Below are 23486 nucleotides of genomic sequence, written 5' to 3' on the forward strand. Positions count from 1 at the left end.
TGCAAGCTAAAACGTGTTTTGCTGCTTTAATGACCATGAAGCATATACAAAAAAGAAGGCCAGCTTTCTGATGGTGCCAGCAGCCGGCTTCCTCCTCCGGGATTTCCCCAAGCAAGCCACCGGCTATGCAGCTTCAGTCCTGCATCTGCCCAGCAGCTGTGCACAGGCCTAATATCTGGGATCCAGGAAAGGCTTCGGCATTTAGGGGTGAATTCACAAAGGCGTTGCACGAGTAAATGTAAGGTACAGGAAGTACCTGCTGCACCTGCCCTTGTAACTCATCTCGAGGTCGGATTTGAAAAAGCCGAGTAATTAAATCTCAAAGCCAGCTCCTAGGAGGTTGTGACCAATAAAGGAAATAAAGTGTCACATTTACAGTCCAAGAGGATGTGAAGAACAATGAAGTCTTTTTGGGTCTGGTTCTGCTTTGCAATGCGTGCACACATTGTCCTTCCCACGCTGCTTGCACAGGGTTATCCTGCAGATCAGCTGGTGGAGCCGTCTCCCTCCAGGCACAGAGAGCCGCTACTGCTTCCCTATTCATTAAAATCACCACCACAATAGGCAGAAAGCAGCAGAGAGGCAAACTCAAGTCCATCTTTATTACTGCAATATTTTTCCCACGTCTGTTTTTAAATTTACAATGTACAGCAATAAAAACACAAATCAACTTAAAACAGTGGAGTTCCTCTCAGCAGAAAAAATACTTTCAGCTAACACAGGCAGCACTCGTAGTCAGGCAAAGAGGGAACTGCATCCTGGAGGGAGGTTTTTGAAAGATGATTTTACTTAGGCACCCAATTTCAGTTAGCCAGGCAAAACAGGGCTGAAAGTTAGCCTCCCTGCAAGCAAGAATACCGTTGCTGTTACTGCATCACAAAGCAAAAAGAGGGCAGAGCCAGATACAGTAAAGTGTGCGCTGGCGAAGCGCACTGTTATAGTCCCCGGTTGGACATGCGTTTTCCACGCGCTAGCTTTACCCCTTATTCAGTAAGGGGTAATAGCACGTGGAAAACTTAACCAGCTAAATATAGCCGGATAACACTGAATATTAGCGCTCACCAGCCCCAAAATACCCCCATCACTGCCTCTTCTTATCCAGTTAAATATTGTGTTAATGAATCACCCAGACAAAATTTAGCTGGGGAGTGGGCAGGGGGCATTTAAAGCTCATTTGTTTTGTCCAGGTAACTTCCAGACTAAGCCTTTGAATACCGCTATGTGTGTGTTAATAAGTAGTCAGTAAGAGGCAGGTTGTACATTAATAGCATTAGCATATGCCACCAGTGAGCTGCGAGCCAGCCCCTGGCATGTGCAGTCATTCCCATGCTGCATGCTCAGGATCACTGGCTGCAGCCCTTCCGAAACTGATCACACAACAGCCTCCCTTCCTGTTTAATTAGCAGATTTATTTATTTATTTATTTGACTTTATATACCGACTTTCAAAATAATATCAAGGCGGTTAACAATGATTAGAACTTGCAGTAGCAAATTCATAAAACCAAGAACTCGTAAAACAGGTAACTTACTAAAAACTCACTAAAAATTACATAGTTGATTCCAATATAGTAATAAGCTAAAAATAAATAAAATCCATTAGATTAAAAACTTAAAACATAAAGACAAAATAAAAGTCTTAAAACCTACATTTTCCCATTTAAGCCCTTCTAACTACCCCTCTATCATTAACCAGGCCTAAACCATGGCAGTTCTTGTCCTGTTTTATGCGATATTTCATCCAGCTTCTCCTTTTGTGATGGGGCTTCCAAATAAGCACACCTACACCAAAGTTTATATTTATATTTTCTAAAGAATCAGCAAGCAAGCTCCAGAAACAGCAAAGGAGGCCCGCACATTGGAAACAGCAATGTGACGAGAATAGTGAGGCGATCTGTGGACTGCAGCAGCCTCTGCATGAATGGACTGAACCAGCTCCTAAAGGTTCCTCCCACCCCCCACCACAACGTGGTCCCTGACCAATCGCCAGAGAAGCCCAGAGGTCGGCATCTGTGTCGGGACACTTTTAACCTTGGTCCTGTCAGCTAAGCTTGCCCAACTTCTAACGTGCCCTAAACCAGCCCTATGTGTCTACCAATTTTTTTTTTTTTTTTAATTAAACTCTCAACCCTAAGCATTTTGGGAGCTGTAATGCTGTAAATCCCAAAATACTGAGAGATGAGACTTACAAAAGCAGAACTAGCTGCATTTGCCTGTCCTGCCAAACCAGAACCTGCTAGTTTCCCGTGCCTGCATTAAAAATGAAGGGAACAGAAGAATGCCCAGCCCAGGAGATGCAGGCGTGTTTTGCCGTGTAGAGGAAACACCTCGTTTTAGAGTGCTCTACCATACAAATGAAAGAGGAAGTCACAAATTCAGGGTCAGTAAGGTCCCAGCAGCTCACAGTCCAGGGCTGTTGCCCATATCAGCACGGATCTGTTACGAGAGATGGTTGGCAGGCTCTGTAAAGGGAACAGTCTCTTACCCAGTACACGGTTTTCGCTGCTGAAGCTCGGATCACCGTATGTGCCCAGGTATGGCGAGACCACCTGTTTAATTAGCTCCTCCAACTGTAGGTAGCCAGCACTCGGACCTGTGGGCTCGTGGATACCCTGAAGAGTAAAAACATGAGAACTTTGGGCATCAGTAAGTGACAATGGATGGAGAAGAGGTACACTGAATGGCAAACTAGAACCTGCACTGCAGAAAAGACCTCAAGGTGCAGCGGATGATGAATTACTGCTTATCGGTATGCTTTGAGGAAAGACACACAGAATGAACACACTGCAAGCTCAGCTGCAGCACTGCATGGGCACTGACAGCACAGTGCCCTGGCCAAACAGCAACGGCAGGCACCAGCGACATTCTCCAGCGTATTTCTGGCATCAGCGCACCTTGAGGTGCCTCAGTGGATGCAGTACTATTTAACCCTGTCCCAAATACGCCACTGAAAAGCAGCACAGTACCAGTGGCGGCTATGGCCATGCTACATACATTAGACTTTAAGAGGGTAATTTTCAGACTTTAGAGCAACTGCAAACTTCCCCCTGAAAGAACTGTGGAAAGATTGCAGCTCTGTACAGTGAAGCACGTCCAAGACGCCAGCCCTAAGCTTAAAAGCATGCACTGACCTGAGCCACACAGGCTATAGAACAGAGCAGACTATTGGGAAAGGTTTACTTTGAGATTGTGTGTGTCAGGCTGGCTAGAATTTCCTAATCATGTCTAGGTCACTGGAAGAAAAGTCGACAGCACACAAATGTTTAGGGATCGGAACATCTGGCAGTTTTGGTGTGGTTTCACATCATTTACTGATGAGACCTCCCTGCCTGGGGGAAGGGAAGGAGGGAGTCCCTGCAGAGTACCGCCAGGTTTCAGGGCTGGAAGAGAGGCCGAAGGATCTGCAGACACGTTTCCTACCAGTCCTGCTCCTCCCCTCTGGCCACAAACCTTTAATGTATTTATTTTACTGCCTTTCAGCATATAAATCAATGTGGTTCACAAAAATAAAAAACAATAAATTCAGCACAATAAAAAGCCTAATATAATCATACAAAAATTAAACATCCAAAAAAATAATAATAATCAGCATAAAATAGAGAACCAATCAGCAATTTTGACAAATCCAAAGGCAATCCATAATAAAAAGGCTAAAAAACAAAATACCCCATGCCAAAACCACACAATTGAACACAACCCGTGAGAGAGCCATATCCATCGCAGCTCCACGCCGTGGAACTCACTACCAACCAAAATAAGAACGCAACCAATCCTCAAAACCTTCAAAAAAGATTTGAAAACCTGGCTCTTTACCAGAGCCTACTCAAATTCACTCAGTCGACCACACGACCAATCACCTACACAACCCAACAGCATGATTTCTCCATCTCTCGATCAACAAAACTGCACCATGAAGAATTTTCCATATCCATATTTTTTTTTTTTAAAAGATTCTACTTATTTTATGTTCAAATATTTTTTAATTGTACAACGCTTATATAACTCTGTTAAATGTAAAACGCTCCGGCGTAAGTTCCTGTTCACTGTACACCGACGTGATATCTTTGATGAGCGGCGGTATATAAAAATTTACAAATAAATAAATAAATAAATATCATATCCCAATTAACAAAAACAACGTTCACCATTTGAATCTCTAAGGCACTGTGAATTCTAGCAACCTATCATGCATTTCCTTGAACCCTGAAACCTTGCTGTTACAGACCTAACTGTATCACCCTCCCCCTTTATTATCAACCCCTTCCTATGCCTTTATTAGAACACACTGTAAGGGACATTTAACCCACAAAGACAATAAGCTACGATGATGTTTATATAACTGTTTTTTTTCTCACGATTACTGTAAACCATTCTGATGGCGAAATCAAATGACGGTTTACAAAACACCTTAAATAAATAATAAATAGAATAAATGAGGAAACAGGTGCTGGCTCCCAGTTTCTGCAGTATGTTCAGTGTAGGTCCAGGAAATCGCTGGGAAACCAATCACCTGCCCCCACCCCAATCCCCCAGGAGACCATAAGGTGAAACTCCACTGCTCTTCATCAACAGGCAAGACACAGATAGGAGGGGCCTGTGTAGCCCCATTAACTTAGAAAGGAGAGGAATGGGTGAAACACCAGCAGAGATTTCACAAGCTTGACATTTTCACTATAGCTAAGAACAGAATCAGCAATCTGCCCGTGTGACACAATTACAGAGCTGCAGGGGGTGGCAAGGGTCCAACTATGGAACATCAGGCTGTCTGGTCAGCACCAGAGAAACCTCGAGCAATATTCCTTATTTATCAAATTAGAGGCAGAGAGCTGCCCACCTGAAGTATCAGCAGCATCTGTAGGATGGAGGGCGGGAGCACTGTCTGTACCAGAGGGAGGGTGTCTTCTAGATTCACTTTTAACAAGACCAGGTCTCGGAACCCCAGCAGTGCTATTTGGCGAACAGTCAGCTCCTGCCCCTGAAAAAGACAGACAGACAGAGAGAGAGCACGGTCAGACCAAGATCCATTGCCCCCTCGTTAATAGTTGTGTGCACGGTTGGTGGGGGTGGTCGGCCTTGGTGCATTTTATTGTACAAAAGTGTGCACTAAAACCAAACCCTCTCTCTCCCCCCAATGGACTCCTCTTTAACAAACTTTGAAATTGGGAATCCCACCCTCATCCCCAACCCATCCCCCGTCACTTGCTGGTACAGCAAAACAGTACCATTTATTTTACTTATTTATTTAGTGCTTTTTTCATACCGACCTTCATGATACAGATCATATCGTATCGGTTTACAAGGAACAGGGGGTTATAACATTAACATTAACAGAGGAAAAGGCAAAAGTTACAATAAAACAAGGGTACTGGAACTAGGGAGAAGAAGCAGCCAGTAGCAGGAGGTAACTCAGTAACTATAACAAATCATTTATCATCACCCGGATGATAAATGTCACTGGCGGGCATCGCTCCTGCCCAGATGAAAGGGGGAGGGGGGTTGCTCTTTATAAAACGGCAGCAGCACAGCATGAAAATACGAATGACAGCTCATTCATGTTGTAAAGAAAACCAAAAACAGGAAACGTGGTTGTGCTTAAAACCGGGTACCTGCTGCTCTGCCACAGCAGCTTCATAAGAACAGTTCTGTTTCTGTGGAGGCGGAGAGCAAGTGCAGCTCACTTACCTCCCCCAAAGAGATCAGGTCCTGATCCCGACCTATTGCTGGGGGTCCCCAAGGTGAGATCAGCAGAAGGAGAGACAGCAAGGACCTGGTCATCCACAGCAAACCTCAATGCTTCTCTCCTCGGAGAGGCTGAATCCCTCAGCCAGGGCTGCCCATGTGCACTCACTGCTTTTTATTACTGGCAAATATTTCTAAATGGTTTGTTAGTGTCTGCTCAGTTACGTAGAAATCAAGGTCACACAAGCCGCTGGCTCTTTAGGGACTAAGTGACACATGCACAGCAAGGTATTGTCCTTCATTTGCATATGGCTTTTAGGAGTCATTAGATTACAAAGGTCCTAGAAAAGTTCAAAAGCACTTTTAAGTCCACGTAGCCATCCTAATGGCCCCCATAGCAGAGCTCAACGCCCTCAGCTGCTTCCACTCTTAACCTCCCGTTAACCTCTTGCTGATTTGCAATGCTAAAAATTACTCCTTACTCTGTCTGTCTTCCTGTTCTCTGCCAGGCCAAAACGTTGTAAATCCACAAGACAAAAAAAAAAAAAAAAGAGTTAGAAAATAAATGCAACTGGACAACAGTCCAATCACCAAAATAGCATTCAATAAACTTTTAGTTATACTTTTCAATATAATTGAATTTCTCAATTGGTAGAAAGATCCACAAGAGAAGACACAAGTATTGCAGACAGAAATGTTAGCAGAAGGACCATCATAACACCCGTACGTGCAAATGATTTCTCATGCACGAAATGCCCGGGTCATCAATAATCATAGGTCCATTTTTCAGATATGCATGAAGAGTCACGTCAATCTTAAAAAAAAAAAAAAAAAAAACTTTGAAAAAATGAACTGCAAATTAAAAAAGGAACTTCCCTTCATAATTAGAAGTGTCGGCAGCAGCAGAAGAGCCTGTTCCTAATGCACCCACAGCCAAAAACACTGACCAGTTAATCATTAATTATTGCAAGTTAATAGCAGCATTAACAGCTGCACCAACATGCAAATACAATTTTAAAGGTCAATTAACAGCCTTGAGGGCTCAGAATGGAAATGGTTCTAGCTTACAGAGGGCAGGGAGCACAGAAACGAATAGGTGCTACCTCCGCAGCACCAGATTACTGCCGAGCGGCACCAGGCAGGGCCAATTTGTACAAAATGATGCAACCCTTCACTAACAAAATTAACTCAACACGTTATCCATTTAGGCCACAGAACCTGCAATTAAATCACGTTTCTCCCCACAAAAAGGTAATTGCTAGTTGCTTTCTGAGACGAGTTCCAGTAACCCTCGGAAGTGCTGCAGGAAAGCAGAGTCTATATGACAGTACATTTTCCATAAGCCGCCTGATAATCATGCACATAACCTGCTCTTCCAACTACAAAGTAGTGTCTACATGCATGCATTTATTTAAAACTGAGTGCTGCACATTCTCCCCCTGGAAATGCCTCTCTACTGTGGCTCAAGGTACGCACGGTTCCCAACTAAGCCTTTGAAAATGGATCCCTACAGTTCTGCTATAACTTTGAAAGAGCCAACAGAAAAATGAAGTATTGATGTTATGGTTATGTCTGTTTGAATTTTTTCTCTTTCTATGTTCTGTTTTTACCCCGTTAATTGTAAACCGATGTGATATGAAAATGAATGTCGGTATAAAAAAGTTTTAAATAAATAAAATAATTGTATGTTTCCCACGTTCATCGTGTGAAAGATGCCTCTGCAGCACCCTGTGCCTGCGCGGAGGAACTGAATTAGGCAATGCAAGATGTCGCCTGTGCATGTCCAGAGCTTTGCGCCCTGCCGTGCGGTGCTAGCAGGGGCGCTGAGCAGGCAGGCTCCGAGCCTCCTCCCACCTGGACACTGCCAAGTGCCCATTCTAACCAAAGGCTTTCTTGCTCTGGAAGAAAAACCACAATTCTTCAGGATCTGCAAAGGAATCTTGCAATGAACCAGTGAACTCTCTCTTTACTTCTCTCATTTTCAATTACTGTTAAAAGCGGTGGAGCTGAATATGCAGAAATAAAGGGCAACTAAGAAAACTATAGGTCTAACACATTTATGAACAGTTTTTGAGAGTGTGCCTGAATATTCAGACATCCTGCACCGACCTAAGGAAGAGAGCAGAGCTCTCAAAAAGCAAGTTACAAATGTATTCTCAATGCCTGGCTCCCAGCGTCTCCTGGGCGAGCCATCATCCCCTGCCCCGATCCTCAGTACTGCCTGCAGCCGAATCCAGGAGGTCTTTCATTAATCCGGCGCTTAAAGGGAAGGCGATGTGCGCTTCAAAGGGATAGGTGTGCCTCCGTTTCTCAAGCACTCTCCCAGACCCGCTAAAGAGCTAATAACTCAAAAACCTTTCCAGGCCATCAAACTCCGGCAGCTTCTGTAAAACCAAGCATATCTTTTTTTGCACCTTAATAAAGTTCACTGCCGTCTCTGGGAGTGAGTAACGGGAAACGGATCTACTTGTGACCTGCACTGACCACTGTGGGAGACAGGATGGACCTTGGTCTGAGCCAGCACTTTTGACTGTATTACTTCTTAATGCACGAGCACCGCAGCACCCTCTGTGTCCTGTTGCACTCTCCTTACCTGTACCGGGTAGAATATGGCTTGCAGGGTGGGAAGTATCTCTGTAAAGAAATGATCCCAAGTCTCAGACAGGACGCCAACACGATTTTCCCCTGCAAACAGAATAAAAAGTTTATTTAATTTTAAACAAATATGTTATTCGATGCTCTATTTCTGCACTTCAGGGCCAGTTGTAGCAGGAGGCCGATGGGGATGGAAATTCCTTCCCGCCTGTTCTAGGAATGCAAACACAGCAGCTTTTTGTCTGCAGACAAGGAAAGTCACAACTGGAGAGGAGAGGGAATGGACATTACTGCAAGACCACATCATCTCACCCAAGCATTTCCAGTAACCAGAACTGGCAACTGGATGCTATTCTGACAGTGGCCTGCTGAACGGGCCACACTGACTCTTGCAAACGTTAGACTAAGCTATCAAAAATGTTTGCTTTGCTTGTTGAAAACTGAAACGACCTCTTGCCTTCCCTTTCTGCTTGCCAGCTGGATGGGAAGCATATATTTCAGCACTCAGCAAGCAGGGTGGCTTTTAAGTGGGACGTAAATATGGGCCGAGAGTGGCAGGACACCAGCCCAGGTGCAGGAAGGTTAGCAATGGAAGAAAAGGGGCACAGATAAGAGATGCACATCACAAACAGCTATGTAGGGGGGAGAGAAGATGAGAGGTAGATGAGGAACTGCAGTGTGAATTGGAGCCCAGGGTCTAGGCTTCACAGGGCACACACAAGATGGAGCCCAAGCATAGTCGCCTGGGGAAGCGTTTGTTACTACTCTTTAATAGGTCTTGAACGGAAAATTTGGGAAACAGCTGCCGTGGATACATGGCCAGCCCTCACGTAACCTCCTGGACAGTCCGATTCTCAAAGCAGAGTGCTTCAGGCAACAGCCAGGAGACATAAATAACTGTGCAAAATAAAACTGTAACCAAAGCCCGTACAGAGCAGGAACCCCTCCACCACATATTCGGCAGCTATGTTAGGCCAGTAAAGCTGAAGCTTCCCTTTCATCATTTTTTCACAGCCTTCAAACCTTGCTTCTCCTCCCTCTGCATCAGAACCGATCTTCAAATGAACCACGCGTAAACCACAAAACAACAAATAGCAAGGCAGACGCATGAGAGAACACATGGGATGGAAGGTGTATTTTACAAAAAAAATGAATTTCAGGCACCTGCCTGCACGTCATACTCGCCTTCGTACAGCTTCACCTTCTCTTCTATAAACAGCAGCCCCTTGGCAAGCAGCTGGTTCTGCAAAACAATTAAAAAAAAGAAAAAAATACATCAGTCAACGGCCACTGGAGGAGGAGAAAAGACATTTGAAGATGGTTACAAAAGATGGTTTGCAAGATGGTTTCATACGTGTGGCCCTAAACAATGACTTCAAAAAACAAAGTTTCATGTGAACATTGGCAAAGTATATTTGCCAGACGCTGCCTGAAAACACAGACTCCCTGAAAGCAGAGAAGCAGCCACCGCCAGAGGTGCGGCAGACTCTGTGCACACACAGGTCAGGAACTTGCTGGGCTGAGCCGTGAGGCAGCGATTCCATTTTCTGCCAATGTCCAATTCCTCGACTCATTTACACAAGCCAAAGCGCTTTTACATTTCATTTTAGCTTAGATTAATTAGAAGTCATGCGGGAAAACGCCTTGCCGCTGGTTTCTCCCCCACGTCAGGAAGATTTGCAGGGCTCCTCTTTCATTCTGCACATGGTGGTGCGATACGGTGCGGTGCTCAAAACAGGAATGCACCCATGATTAACCACCTACTAAATCTAGAATTAAATGAGCTGGTTTAGGAACACAGAGTCAATGGTTAAGCCTCCTTGCTTATTAATGACCAATCAGACCCATTGTGTCTGCCCCGAAACAAGCTAAAGAGCCAGGAGCCGATTAGACTAGAACCCAACAGGGAAAGCAAGGCTGCTAGGATAAGCCCTCAGGTTATGAGTATGTAGCAAAGCTTGGGAACTGCCAACTGGCCCTTTCAGTTCCCCCCATTGCCCTAGTCAGCCTACTTACAAGTATTGTAAAGACCTTTCTAAGAAATGGAATTCTGCAACTTTTGCATTTCTAAACTTCCCGCCTTTGTCCTCCGTGCCACAAAAGCACTACAATGCCCAGAACCAGCTTCTAAAATGTTCAGAATCAGCAACATTTCTGTCCGTTTCCACCAGAATGGAAACCAGGACCCTTCGCGGGTGAAGTGGCTTTTATTGGTTTAACCTTAGATTTGTTCAAATGTTGTTGCCAGGAAAAGACGCTGGAGTCAATGACAGAGAGAACGGAATGGATTGGGTTTGGTCTGTGAGGACCAAGCAACCGCCCACTTATGTAACCAGATGGGTTGTTAGATACAGCTCTGTCCCCAGCAACTTATAGCCCTGCCTGTATTTCTGAATAGTAAAACACATTATAGCGGGCTGCCTGCTATTACAAAATACCGCCAGCAAATTAATTTAGGGAGGAAGCTTCAGCATGACAGAATTAAAGCCAGGATCTCCAGCCTCCATTTTCCCTCAGAGAGGGGGTGGGTGGATAAAGCTCTTATGCACAGACCCCACCATCACCTTTGTACTGTTCTCCGTGCCGTCCCTTAGAACATTAGAAACTACACCCATGACAATACATTCAATGATATTACAAGAACAATGAACAGCCTTGCTCACAAGCACAGGAACAAAAAAACTCCTAAGTGAGAACCTCAAACAAATGCATCACTGACAAAAGAAGAAAAGGATGTGTGTCGACAGAAAGCTCCCAGATTACACATTCGTTGATGGACCAGACTGGCAGGATCAAACTGGGGAGGACAAAACTCTAGCACAAGACAGACCTTGCCAAATGGCAGATCTGTACCTGCTTCAGGGCTAGACATACTAAGTATTTTCCTCCTCCCGACACAAAATGTGAGAAGACCCTCAGTATATCCGGCCCTTTAATTATTCTTGAAAAAAGGAGGGAGAACTTGGTCAGGGAAAGAAAATACCATCCGAACCCACACCCCCGCTCTTTTTCTGCCTGGTACAAGGTGTGCTGGATCCAGCAACCCAATGAGTCCTCTAACTGGCTAAATGCCCTCATGGTTTTGGGAATTTATAAATCAGAAGGAGACCACCATCCAGTAAGATGCTTTCATGACCTTCCCATGGTTTGACAATCATGTCCATATTATTACTGACTCACCTGCAGATCTCCCATGTCTGTGGTAGAGTTACCATTGTTAACCCCTACGATCTACAATATTTGAGCTGCTCTTATTGTAAGAGTGAGGTTTCAGTTGCCACCTACTGACATCAGGTGTGCTCACTTTGCTTCTGTGCTCTTACATGAAAAAAAGATTAGGGAAAGCCATTTAGTGACCAGCAGCATTACATATGCTCCTGTTCTGTGCAAGGTGCAGCCTACGTCCACGGAGGAAAGACTGCCAACACATACACATGTTTACTACTGACCCTAAGGATATATGTTGTACTCAGCAGATGATCAAGCCCAGTAAGTCCATTAAATGTTTTGTTCTGGAAATGTGATGTAGTTTTGCATTAACGCCATAACAGATGCTGCTTCGTTTCAGTGCATCGCATAGAGAATCGAAGCAGGTACTGTGCCTGTGGTTTGAAGCTGTCTCAGGAAGTTTATTTTAAGTGCCTTTTCTAAAAATGAGTGTGTTGACTGGTAAACATAAGAGCAACCTGAAACCGAGACGGTTGTTCCTTTCACCATTTCATCTCCGTGTAGGCTGCCAAATAACTGCAGTAAAGAATCTTCTGCTGACATCCCATAGTGAAAGTGCCCTAATGGGGGGGGGGGGGGGGGGCAAATATTCAAAACTGTGGGGAGCTGCAAAGTCCCTGTGTGCTTTTACCCTTGGACTCTGCAGGTATTTCCCCTTTGAGCATTGCCCCAGGGGAAGAGCACCTGCAGTGATCTGCATCTGCTTTTTCCAAGGATAATTTTTTCTCTGTAAAAACAGTGCACACAGTTTTGATAATATAAACAAAAAAACCCTATACGTGTTGCTTACCCAATCTGCTTTTCCTTGCCCACATGAGGAAGTGAGATGTTGATCCCCGCATGAATTTTTTATGCTGGCAAAGGGTGGGCAATTCTCAGACTGCCTGTTTATACAGATAAATAGCCGCGTACCCAGGTAACTGGTTTTGGAGATTGCCCTCGATATATATCTTCTTCACTTGCACAAGTTAACATCATTAGCCTGACTTCCTCCTCGATTTGTGAGGCAGCAGGGGCGCACTTACCTCTGCTCTACGGTTAATGCACCAGGACAAGTGGAAACAAGTGGAGGGGAATTTTCAAAAGCAGTTTAGTGGGTAAGTATGGATTTATCCCGAGTTAAAGGACTGGCTGGAGAGCGCGCATGGGCTTCCACGACGTGCAGAGGTTTAGCCGCGTTAGGAGTGGGCGTCCCCAGACTGCATTTTCAGAATCTAAGCCCCCTATTTTCCAGGAAAAAAGTACGCCCGGAAGAGTCAGCTGCAAGCTGTCTGGAGCACTTTGTACCTGAGCAATTTCCAAAGTGGAAGCAGAAAAGACAGAGGGTACAAAAAAAAAAAAAAAAGTGTCCGCAGATGTCGCAGCAGTGCTGGCAGTGTGAAACTTTCCCCTTTAATGCTGAAAAACTATGGACTTGTTCTTTGTAAGAAGCAGAGCCATCAGACTCTCTGGGGGCAATTTCCTCACCGAGCGCTTGCTGCAAAGTCCATGGGTCTAGTAAAAATAATAATAATAATAATAATAAAGTAATTCTTGGTTTTGAAAATCCAAAAAAACTGTGCACGCAGTTTTCGCCTCCAGTGCAGGCAAAAAGTAAGCAGGCTGTGGGATTGGGTGCACACGTTTCACCAGCATGCAGGCTGGCCAACTTTCAGATAACTTAAATTTACTAATTTCTAATTCTGTTTTGGCTTTTATTATGACTTCTTCAAAACAGGAAAAAAAAAAAAAAAAGGTTTTCAATTTTAAAAAAGTACAACATAAAAATACAACAAAACATCAAGTACAAAATCTAATACAGCCGACTACATCCCCCACTGTCACGAAGACAGTAACTTTAACACCAGAGCGCAGGCATGTGTATGTGCGTACGCCGGCTCGCGCCCAGAGACGCGGCCATGTTATAAGATGTGCACATATATGCGCGCATGGTATAAAATCGCCGGTACGCGGGTTGTGCGTACAATTTTATATGGATGCGCGCACATGCTGCCTCTACCGCGTAAGTGGGGGGAGTTTACTAGAAACGCGTGCCAATGCAATTACCAGTTCCCCCAATGTGCCCAGGTACGGGACAGGACCCTAAGCCCCTATTTAAATGGCCTTTCCTTTTCCTCCCTTAACCCCGACCCTTCAAACCCCGCTGACATTCTTGAATTTTGTTTTAGGAATTACACGCCATCCATAGCAGAAGTAAAAGTTACACGGTAGGGGACCTCAGCGTGTGCTTGTGCACGCAAGTTTTTACGCACTGGTTTCATTCATATGTCCAGGATCGCCCACACCCATACTCAGTCCCTTTTTTGGACTTTTTCACGCACACATGCACCGGGAGATACGCTTGTTCTTGGGTGGCTTTTAAAATCCGCTTAGCGCGCACCAGCCCAACAATCGCTTCTCCCAATTTTGGGGCACATCAGGCTTTTTAAATTCACCTGTAGGGAAGCAAATTTCAAAGGAGTTAAGCACATAAATGTAACTACTATCATAGCGATTTTCAAAAGCCCACTTACATAGGTAAAGTGCATTTACACATGTAAAACCCAGTTTTAGGAGTGCAAATGGTTCTGAAAATTACTCTCTGAGGGAGTAAAAAGAAGCATCTAAAAATCTACAAAAATAAACTGCTTTTAACCTGCAGAAATCTTTCCCTTTGAAAACTGCCCTCTCCTTAATTAGTAACAGGTCGATCCAGTAAAGTGTGCTCCCTTACCCCTTATTCAGTAAGGGGAGGAAAACACGCGGCCCACCCGCGGCACCTAATAGCGCCCTCAACATGCAAATGCATGTTGATGGCCCTATTAGGTATGCCCGAGCGATCCAGTAAGTAAAATGTGCAGCCAAGCCGCACATTTTACTCTAAGAAATTAGCGCCGCCCAAAGGTCAGCGCTAATTTCTTCCGGCGCCAGGGAAGTGCACAGAAAAGCAGTAAAAACTGCTTTTCTGTGCACCCTCCGACTTAATATCATAGCGATATTAAGTCGGAGGTCTCCAAAAGTATAAAAAAGTAAAAAAAAAAATAAAAAAATTTTTGAATTCGGCCCGCAGCTGTCGGGCCGAAAACCGGACGCTCAATTTTGCCGGCGTCGGTTCTCGAGCCCGCTGACAGCCACGGGCTCGAGAACCGACGCCGGCAAAATTGAGCGTCGGCTGTCAAACCCGCTGACAGCCGCCGCTCCAGGCCAAAAGGAGGCGCTAGGGACGCGCTAGTGTCCCTAGCGCCTCCTTTTCCTCGTTTGCACCGCGTCGCCTAATTTAAATACTGGATCGCGCGCACCGGCGAGGGGCCGGTGCGCGCGCCGGGAGAGCGGGCGTTAGTCCGCTCTCCCACGGACTTTACTGGATCGGGCTGTAAGTGAACATACTTGCCTACTGCTGGGTCCAGGTATCGCATCCTCCCTACTCCGAACCTCAGCAATAAGCTCTAGTACGAAGGAACATCTACTTTGCACTTTTTATTTAACAAAATTTACTTCATGTCTTGCCTACCTGGAAATATTCGGTAATAAATGACCCAAGTTCACTTTTCAGTAGCCGCCTGGGAGAAGAAAGAGGGGAAGAAAGTCAATAAAGGGAGACACAGTGTACACAGGAATGTTTGGGTAACCAGCGACAATCACGGAGAACAGCAGGGAACGGCTCTCTGCAAAAGCAAGTCTAAATGGGCAGAAGGGAGAAGCCTTCCTCCCGTCGCCTGGGTGGTGCATCCAACAACCTAAAAGAAAATTCTCAACAAGATGACTTGAGTTTTGGGTCAGAAGAACTGCAATCATAAGAAAAGGCAGGACCTAGTCTTAGCATTTTTGGGGAAAGGAATGAATGACATAATCTATTGATGCACTAAAAATGGTAGAGATCTAGGGCTGAGAGCTGGGAGATCTCCTTTGTTTCAGGCTGAGAGCTGGGAGATATCCTTTGTTTCAGTCCAACCCTGGCAGACTGAGCGGGCAAGTCAGTACATAGCTGTCATCATCTACTAAATTACAATGTAACTGGCTCCCTTCCTGGGGAAAACACCTAGAGTTGTGATCCAAAAATCTGCTTCTTGTTAGTTTTCTGCATCCTGTACCTCTGGAGGAAAAAAAACCAAAACAAAAAAAACCCCCACTCTTTGTTTCTATTTCCATCTGAGGTAGATGTAATCCTTTTTGGCATCTAGGATAGGACATGAGCTAACCTGTAGGATAATAGAAAACCTGCAGTGAAGCCAGAGAAATCACTTCCACTGATGGTATCTGGAGACCCCGAGCAAATTTCAGAAGCCACGACTCGGCAGTCTCCCGCCAGCCCTACTCACGGGTAAAGGTTACTTTTATCCACATCCTTGTGCAGGCGTTCCCAGGCTGGGGTTTTGCATTTTCAAAACTACGCACATTGGAGATAACTTTCAAAGGAGTTACGTGCGTAAATGTTACATACTATTGTAGCAACTTTCAAAAGCCCACTTACACGGGTCAAGTGCATTTACATGTGCAAAATCCAATTTTAAGCATGTAAGTGCTTTTTAAAAACAAATCAGGCGAATTGGTTTTGGCCACAGAAAATGCAAGGCCAACTCTGTTCGTGCTTTTTCCTTGAACAATTTTCAAAGGGGGAAAAAAAAAAATGCCCACAGGCTTTGTACCTGCCCACACAATTTGAATAAGTTACCTCCATGATGAGCCACAGACTTGCCTCTTGTGAGCCTCCAGGTCACATGCAATGGAACAATCTTGCAGGCTGATGCAATATGATCGTGCTAAAAATGTGCGTCCAAACTGGGCGCATGTTTTATAGCGCACGCACAAATCACCTTTCCTGGGGCACCCAATGCAATAAGCAAATGAGCTTCCACGCTAAAAGGGGCGTGCTGGGATAAATTGTGCGTCCCTAGCACGTCCATGGCATGGGGCGCACAGGAGACGTAGCTGTGCGCGGGTTAGGAAAACGGACTCTCAGTTTACAAGGCTCGGTTTTTTCCCGTTGCAGCTATTTTACTGGCACAATATGCATGTGCTATATACTTGGCTCCGAGCGTGTATATTGTGGGTGTATACTGTGCACCACAACAACATTTTTTTTACGTCAAGACATCTTTTTTTCGCACGGTGTTGCTTTTTTTTTTTTTGTTTCTTCCTACTTAGTATCGTGACGAGGAGGAGGAACCAGAGAAAAGCAGTTGTTTTTAAGTTGAGCCCTTGACGTGCGGGAAGACTTTAAGCCTGCTCAAGGGACAGGCGTAAGATTTTACAGGTTAAAAAGTGCGCCTCAGGCACACAGGGTTTTTTGCATTGTAGGATAATACCCAATAGTCTCATCTACATGGCATTTACATGCGATGAGCACTATTAGCTACGCCTTTTTTGGAAGCGCTGATCCCCTTATTGCATCAGGGGCTATGCAGGACGCGTGTCCAAAATGCGCATCCAAGCGCTCGTTAAGCTGGGTGCTAGGCTAGGCCGCACTATATTGCCTTGGCCTGTTGGTTTGCGATTTCATCTCAGACCAATCTAGTAATATAATGCAGGGGCCGTTCTCGCTCGCTCCTCCTGCCTGGTCACAGCCAAAATGCTAACCACCTCCCCTGTTCCCTTCCAGGCCGACTCAGAAAGGATGGGCTGGCACCTCCCCTCCCCCAAGCTTCTTGTCCCCCACTTGTGCTGGCACCGGCGAATGGCATTAGCTTTACATTGTGCCAGGTTTCTGGCTGGGAAGGAGCACAGCCAGCTGGGCAGCATTTTAACAAAAATTACACAGTCTTCTTTCAGCTTCCACAGCTACTTAAAAAAAAAAAGCAGCTCAATGCTATTTATCCTTAGGCTCTGCTCAGCCTCCTACTTGTCTGTTGGGGTTTTTTGGAAAGGAAGTTGTCAGTGATTCGTAAAAGAATACACCAACCTACAGGCGCTGAAGCCACAGGGCACAAAAAAAACCCACCAGAAAGAAAAATGCTTTTTTATGAGATTAAAAAAAACACCACCCTATCGACTTAACGTGAACGGACAGCCTTTTACTTGTGAAGGAGCTGGTCACCCTAGGCAACAATTTTTAAAAAGGTGAGGGCTGCCACTTACCTGACGCTTTCATTCAGGGAGTAAAGTTCATTATTTTGCAAGCCTCCCCCTCTGAACACATTGATCACTGCTTTCTGAACGCTGCCAAAAAAAACAGAAGGAAGAGACAGACAGACATCAGCCATAGAGTCCACATGCTAGCGTTATCTCCGTGGCAGGCAAGAAGGTTACAGTGGCATGCGACCGATCTGATCCTCATTTTCTAACTGCCATGAGGAGGAGGTTAATACGTTTATGCTGGTATTGCTGCTGTTCTGATATGTCATTTCAGACAGTTACCACTTAGAAGTGGTATTCCCTTACAGGCGGTGAACAAACTGACATTTAACTACCCCCAGCCGTGAGAAGCGGGTCAGCCGGCTCTAGTTTTCCTCCACATTAAAGCATTCTGGATTTTTTTTTTTTTATTAAACACGCTTTGAGAGTGAAAAACCAGGACCGGCTCTCCTGTTCCTCAAGAGGAATGAAAGTTAAGCGCAGTCAGGGCTTTAGGCTTTTACTTCCCCTGAGGCCTCTGCTGCCCACCACGGTCATGTTTTCCTGGTTCTCCCGAGGAGGGACCAGAGGCGACAGTAGGACCAGTCGGCAGCTGTGCCCCTGTGTGGGGAGGGGGGGGGGGGGATCTCATTTAAAGCTATTTCCTCGAGTGCAGGTACAGCGCTTGGGGGAGGGGCTGGGATGCAAGACTGTGTGGGGTCTCTCTCAAACATACAGTGTCCTTGAAACTTGATTTTGGAGAAGAATGAATGCACCTGTAGACTCCTTCCTATTCTAGCTGGTAGATTCCCTCCAGTTGCAGTGTTAGAGTCCCTGGCTCCAGCTACGTCCAGCATTCATTGCGAGACACTGTAGGTGTTGGCGGGGCCTGCAGACCCCGACAGGAGCCTTTTCACCTTACCTGTTCCACGCTGTGCTGGAGCTGAGCTGCGCGGCCTGCCTGGCTGCGTGGAAGCGCGGGAGATCGCTTAGCACCGGCGAGCTCATGAAGCGAGGTCTCGGCCTGCGGAAGGAACCCATCGTGCCGAAGTGAAACGTCCAGGTCTGCTTTGCTCTCTAACAGAGCAGCGTAGAGGGAGAAGGGGGCAGCGGTACGGAAAAGTCACCGGCAGAGCCTTTCTTCCTCTCTGTCATTTCCAGGAGGTGTCACCTACCAAAAGATAGGAGGCAGGGGGGAGAGCGTGATTTACAAATTTCCTCCCTCCATTCACATGAGATGTCTGCAAAATATTGAGAACAGCTGAATAAGCCATTCAGAGGTTATAATTAAAGTCAGAGCACACATCCTATCTCTAAGGCACTCAAAAGCCTGTGAAAATGTTGACAACGTCCAGCATTGTGCTTCCAAAGTGTATCAGACTGCCACATTCCCTGCACAACCAAATTATCCCAGCACCTTCTGACAAAAGGGGAACCCCCAGACACCCCGGCTGCAATCTTCCCACCACGCCTGAGTCACTTCAGACTTCCCTCCCTTGAGATTCAGTTAGGATCTAGGAGGAAAGTGAGTGGCCTCTAGGCAACCAAGCCTGCACGGTTTCAGTTCTGGCCTGTGTCCAGCAAGCCATATTACATCTTGGGTTTCACTTGACCAGAACACACCATGGCTGCTCCAGAACCTCTCTAACACTGCTGAGTCGCAGCACACAACACCACAACACTCCAGCAAGCTTCAAGGCCGGAAACGTGATGCTCCTGAGGCAAAGGACATTTGAAATCCAAATGTCAATTCGTTTTTCTAGACCAGAGTTCCAGATCGCTTGCTGCAGTTTGCCGTATAAATCCAAATCGAGAGGCCATTTTGCAGAACACAAATTTCATAGCTGTAAAGACCTGAAGGAACATTTGACAACTTGGGTAATTAAGACTCCCAGGCCTCTCCCTTCCCATCTAAGCCACTAACTGATGCTTGTATGGTGGCAGAGGTCAGAGTGCATGCACAGTTACAGCAGAAGTCAGAGAGAGCAGCATGCCCGCTTCTGAGCCCCCCAGAAGACTGATCCCTCCCTCCTCTGCTCGCTTTCCGGAAAAGGGGCCGATGCAAGAAGCTCCATTCAGATTGCACGGTCGTAGGCACAAATATTACTCTCGATACAGAAAGGAGTTTTGCACACACAAAACTGTGCCTTGTTTAGTGCCCTCGCATGGAAATGCCATGCAAATGAAGGCATTAGCTCCTACCCCCAATGCAGAGAGGTGCATTTTATGCACATAAATACCTACAGTACTTGAACGTAACTTCCCTTGAGCCACATTGAAAAGGCCTGAGCTAGATACACTAAGAGGTTCATCTTCAGACGGAGTCCGGCTAGCAAACTTAGGGCCTGATTCACTACGCAATTATCCCATAGCCAAGGAACGGGGGACAAGCCTTATCCAGCTAACTGTGGAGGTATATTCAGTAGTGAAACCGCACTATGCTATCAAAGTTAGCCAACTAACTATAGCCGCCTAACTTTATGGCCCAACCAAGACTTAGCCGGATGTCATCTGGCTAATGCTGAATATCGGAGTTAGCTGCCTAACTTAACCAAATAACTCAGCACCTCCCACTTACAGCCCTAACTTAGCCAGCTACATTTTAGCAGGTTACCTTATTAATCAGCTAGGATTCAGCCAGATGTGCCCATTTACAGGCCGATACAGTACAGTGCGCTCCGACGGAGTTAGCAGGCTAAATGCTTTGGAATATGGACCTCACAAATAAATAAATAAATATCTTATGTGCGCAGGAGATTTGTGTGTATAAATCAAGGCCGAGAGACTCCTCTACTCCCCCGCATTCAAAATGTGCATTCAGCCTGTGCCGAGTGCATTTTAACTCCGGTTTCTGTGCACTTTTTCCAGTCGCCACACTTTTTAAACTAATACAGCTTCCCCTGCATCTGGAGTTCACCTTTCTAACCTATGTATTAAGAAACTGTTATTGCCTCGACCCCATAGCTGGTATAAAAATTCATGCACTAAACCACCAACATTTGCATCACAAGAGTGGTAATCAGATACACATCTGGGGGCTTAGCAACAGCTTTCTACAGAGCTAACTGCCAGAATGAACTGGCCCTGACTTCCTGATCTCTCTGAGTACTGGTGGCACAAGCCAGCACTGGGTCCAGGCGGCCACTGCAGCACTACAGACACAGCCCTTCGATAGCAGGAACCCTGGCCAAGTAACCACCCCCCCTCCCCCAATCAGCAGTTCCATTGGAATCAATTATGTTTTAAAAATAAAAGATTGATTTTTTAAAACAGATGCAGTTTCCAAAACCACAACCCTTTATAACAAATAGTGAAAGTGTTTGGTTACAGTAATATTCTAAAAAAAAATAATTAGTAGGGACCTATCTTCTTTAAAGTAATAATGTAGGGTTCCAAAGCCATGAACTCTGAAATCTGAGGGTCAGCAGAAGCAAAGATTTCCAGCAAGGCCACTGCAGCAGTAGCCCCATGGCCACCCCATGGTATACACGGTAGAACGGGAAGCCATGTGGCATATTAGCTAGTAGAATACACACAAACTCTGCCATCTTTCTGTGTACACACACACAGACCCCTTTGGAAACTAATTTAAAGTCTCAGAATGAACGCTCATCACACAGCCAGTAAATCCAGGAGCTGGTTCTCTGTACTGGATCTCAAACAGTTGGATTCTGAGGGCTGGACTTTGATGTTAGGAGTTTTGGTACTTCTCTCAGAAGGACAAATTTAGAGACCATATTAAGAAAAGGCGGTAAGCAGGGATGCACATGCTCGTTATTTTCTTACTTCATGTGCAGAAAATTGATTTTATGAAACGTAGAACATGACAACAGACAAAGGCCACATGGCCCATCCAGGCTGCCCAGTTTCATAATCCCTTCCTCTCCCTCAGAGATCCTCTGTGCTTGTCCCATGCTTTCTTTCATTCCAGTACGGTCCTCGTCTCCACCAACTCCACATCAAATGTTCTTGTGACTAAAAAGGCATTTTCCATACATAAGTAATAAAAGAAATCCGAATTTTGAATCACACGAGAAAATTTATACAATTTTTTCCCATGCACACCCCTAGTTTTAAGTAACCAGAATTAAGGAAAAGCCGGACCGCTGTGTTTAAACCAAGTCACGTACTTAAGTTACCAACTTGGGGGAAGGTGGGGATTTTCAAAAGTAGCAGATATTACAGCAATTTTAAAAAACCCACTTACACATCTAAAGTGAATTTATGCACGCAAAACTCAGGTTTAAACCTGTAAATCCTTTTTATATTCTGCTCTCTCAGGCAGATGTGCCAACATCTGGATTAGTCAATTCTAGTTTAAGCAAATATCCAACTGCACAACTATTTCTAAAAGTGGCACCTCACCAGGAACATCTCCACCCAGTGCTCACAGTGGGGACTGGATCCCTGTGAAATGGGACCCAGACAGTGGCAGATGTTGATTGCCGCTCTTCCAAGAGACCAGGATTCCAGTTCTGGGATAACACAGACATCGTCAATTATGAGAGAAGTTCCTATAATTAAAATTGTAATTGCTACATCAGGGTGGCCTTATTCATATTCTTTTATCTTTCAGAGTTTCCTGCTTTGGTTCACTGATTTTGTGGAAAACAAAGACTTATAATTAGAACTGGGTACAACACAACTTGCTCTGGATTTTCTATTTTTTGGCAGGGGGGAATCTTTCCATCATAGTACATGTAGGAACTGCTTAGGGTATGGGCACCAAATTATTGTAGAAAGGGTGAACCGAGGGATAAATGTATTAAGACTGTGAGGCATCCCAAAGGCTCAAGGTCTGGGGAGTTGGGCTGGATTTGTATCCCTGGCAGAAGAGGTTTTTTGTTACCACAAGGAGGACAGGCACAGTCAAATTATTTTGATCTTTGATCTTCACCGATTTGGTCCCAGGAAGAAGCTGTGATTACAACAAAAGCTGCTGTGAAGTCAGGCAAAGATCACATGGGCTGTACTGGCAACAGACAAGTAATGGAAAATCTAACTGAAGAGCTACAATCTGGAGACTGGAATTTCACACTGCCCTGCAGAAGGTCCATTTAGTTTAAACACTGCAATTCCAATCTTTCACTTCACTGTAAGTCCAGTGAAACAGATCAGGGGTTCTTCTCAGGCACGGCTGCAAGCTAGTCTGGTATTCATTAGCTGTATTTGCATACATAGTCTCAGAATAAGGCTATTCTGCATAGCTTGGTTACCTGAAAAGCAAACTGGCTCATGGCCCTTGAGGACCCCTTGGGAACCGCTGAACAAGACAATTTTACTTTCTGTTCCTACTGACTTTGCTGCCTGTCGACTGTAAAAGAAAAAATAAAATAAGGATAAAACCCTACGCCAACCAGTGAAAATCTGAAACAAGCCCTAAACGTATTACTCTGATTAGAGAGTTACATTGCTATGGCCACAAGTCCTCCGAAAGCCGTCAAGGTCATTTGTGGCAGTTCGTGTACGACACGTGCTCTCTGCAGCCACTCATTTGGGGCTCCCTCAGTCTCGCATTTTTCGCGAACATTTCGTTAGTGCTGTTGTCTTTGATGTAATTAAAACAGATTTCCACGATCTGCATGGTTTGATTAACTGTTTTTATGTCAATGATTGGATCAAGTCTTCAAAAAGAAGGACTGGCCATTGGGTGCCACATACTGAACGTTTTTGTAAGAGCACAAATCTTAAAATCTCTACTCATACGTACCAACAGTTTCTACCCCACCACTTTTTACTCAGTTTTGATCTGGGGGCAAGCTACATTTGCCAGGCTTGAAACAATTCTTAAGAGAATATATTATGAGCACTGAATTAATTATGGCACTCCCTCAATAGCAAATGAGCCAAGAGCCAAACTTACAGAATTTGATTATTTCAGCAATAATTTTGGGGTCAAAATATCAGAAGTGCGATTTCTCATTCCAGAGGTATGTGAAAATGAGGAGCCACTGT

At 45.1% G+C, this 23486-nt stretch overlaps 1 protein-coding gene across 2 annotated transcripts in view; it reads right to left on the reverse strand.

Moving 5' to 3' along the window:
- Window positions 1–704: 704 nt before the first annotated feature.
- The window catches only part of LOC115079358 (proline-rich protein 5-like), a 31295-nt gene continuing 8513 nt past the window's right edge, over window positions 705–23486 (reverse strand). Inside the window, exons 2-9 of one of the 2 annotated variants that reach the window (XM_029582864.1) lie at window positions 18454–18702; window positions 17556–17636; window positions 14992–15040; window positions 9459–9516; window positions 8272–8363; window positions 4834–4974; window positions 2485–2611; window positions 705–842 (exon numbers count right to left, since the gene is read on the reverse strand). In XM_029582864.1, coding sequence (XP_029438724.1) covers window positions 808–842; window positions 2485–2611; window positions 4834–4974; window positions 8272–8363; window positions 9459–9516; window positions 14992–15040; window positions 17556–17636; window positions 18454–18572 — 702 coding nt within the window. In that variant the 5' untranslated portion in view covers window positions 18573–18702 and the 3' untranslated portion in view covers window positions 705–807. Of the gene's footprint in view, window positions 843–2042; window positions 2612–4833; window positions 4975–8271; window positions 8364–9458; window positions 9517–14991; window positions 15041–17555; window positions 17637–18453; window positions 18703–23486 lie in introns of those variants that run through there. The other variant, XM_029582863.1, reaches the window with a different exon arrangement.

The sequence above is a fragment of the Rhinatrema bivittatum genome, chromosome 17 (assembly GCF_901001135.1).
Source record: "Rhinatrema bivittatum chromosome 17, aRhiBiv1.1, whole genome shotgun sequence".
Taxonomy (NCBI): domain Eukaryota; kingdom Metazoa; phylum Chordata; class Amphibia; order Gymnophiona; family Rhinatrematidae; genus Rhinatrema; species Rhinatrema bivittatum.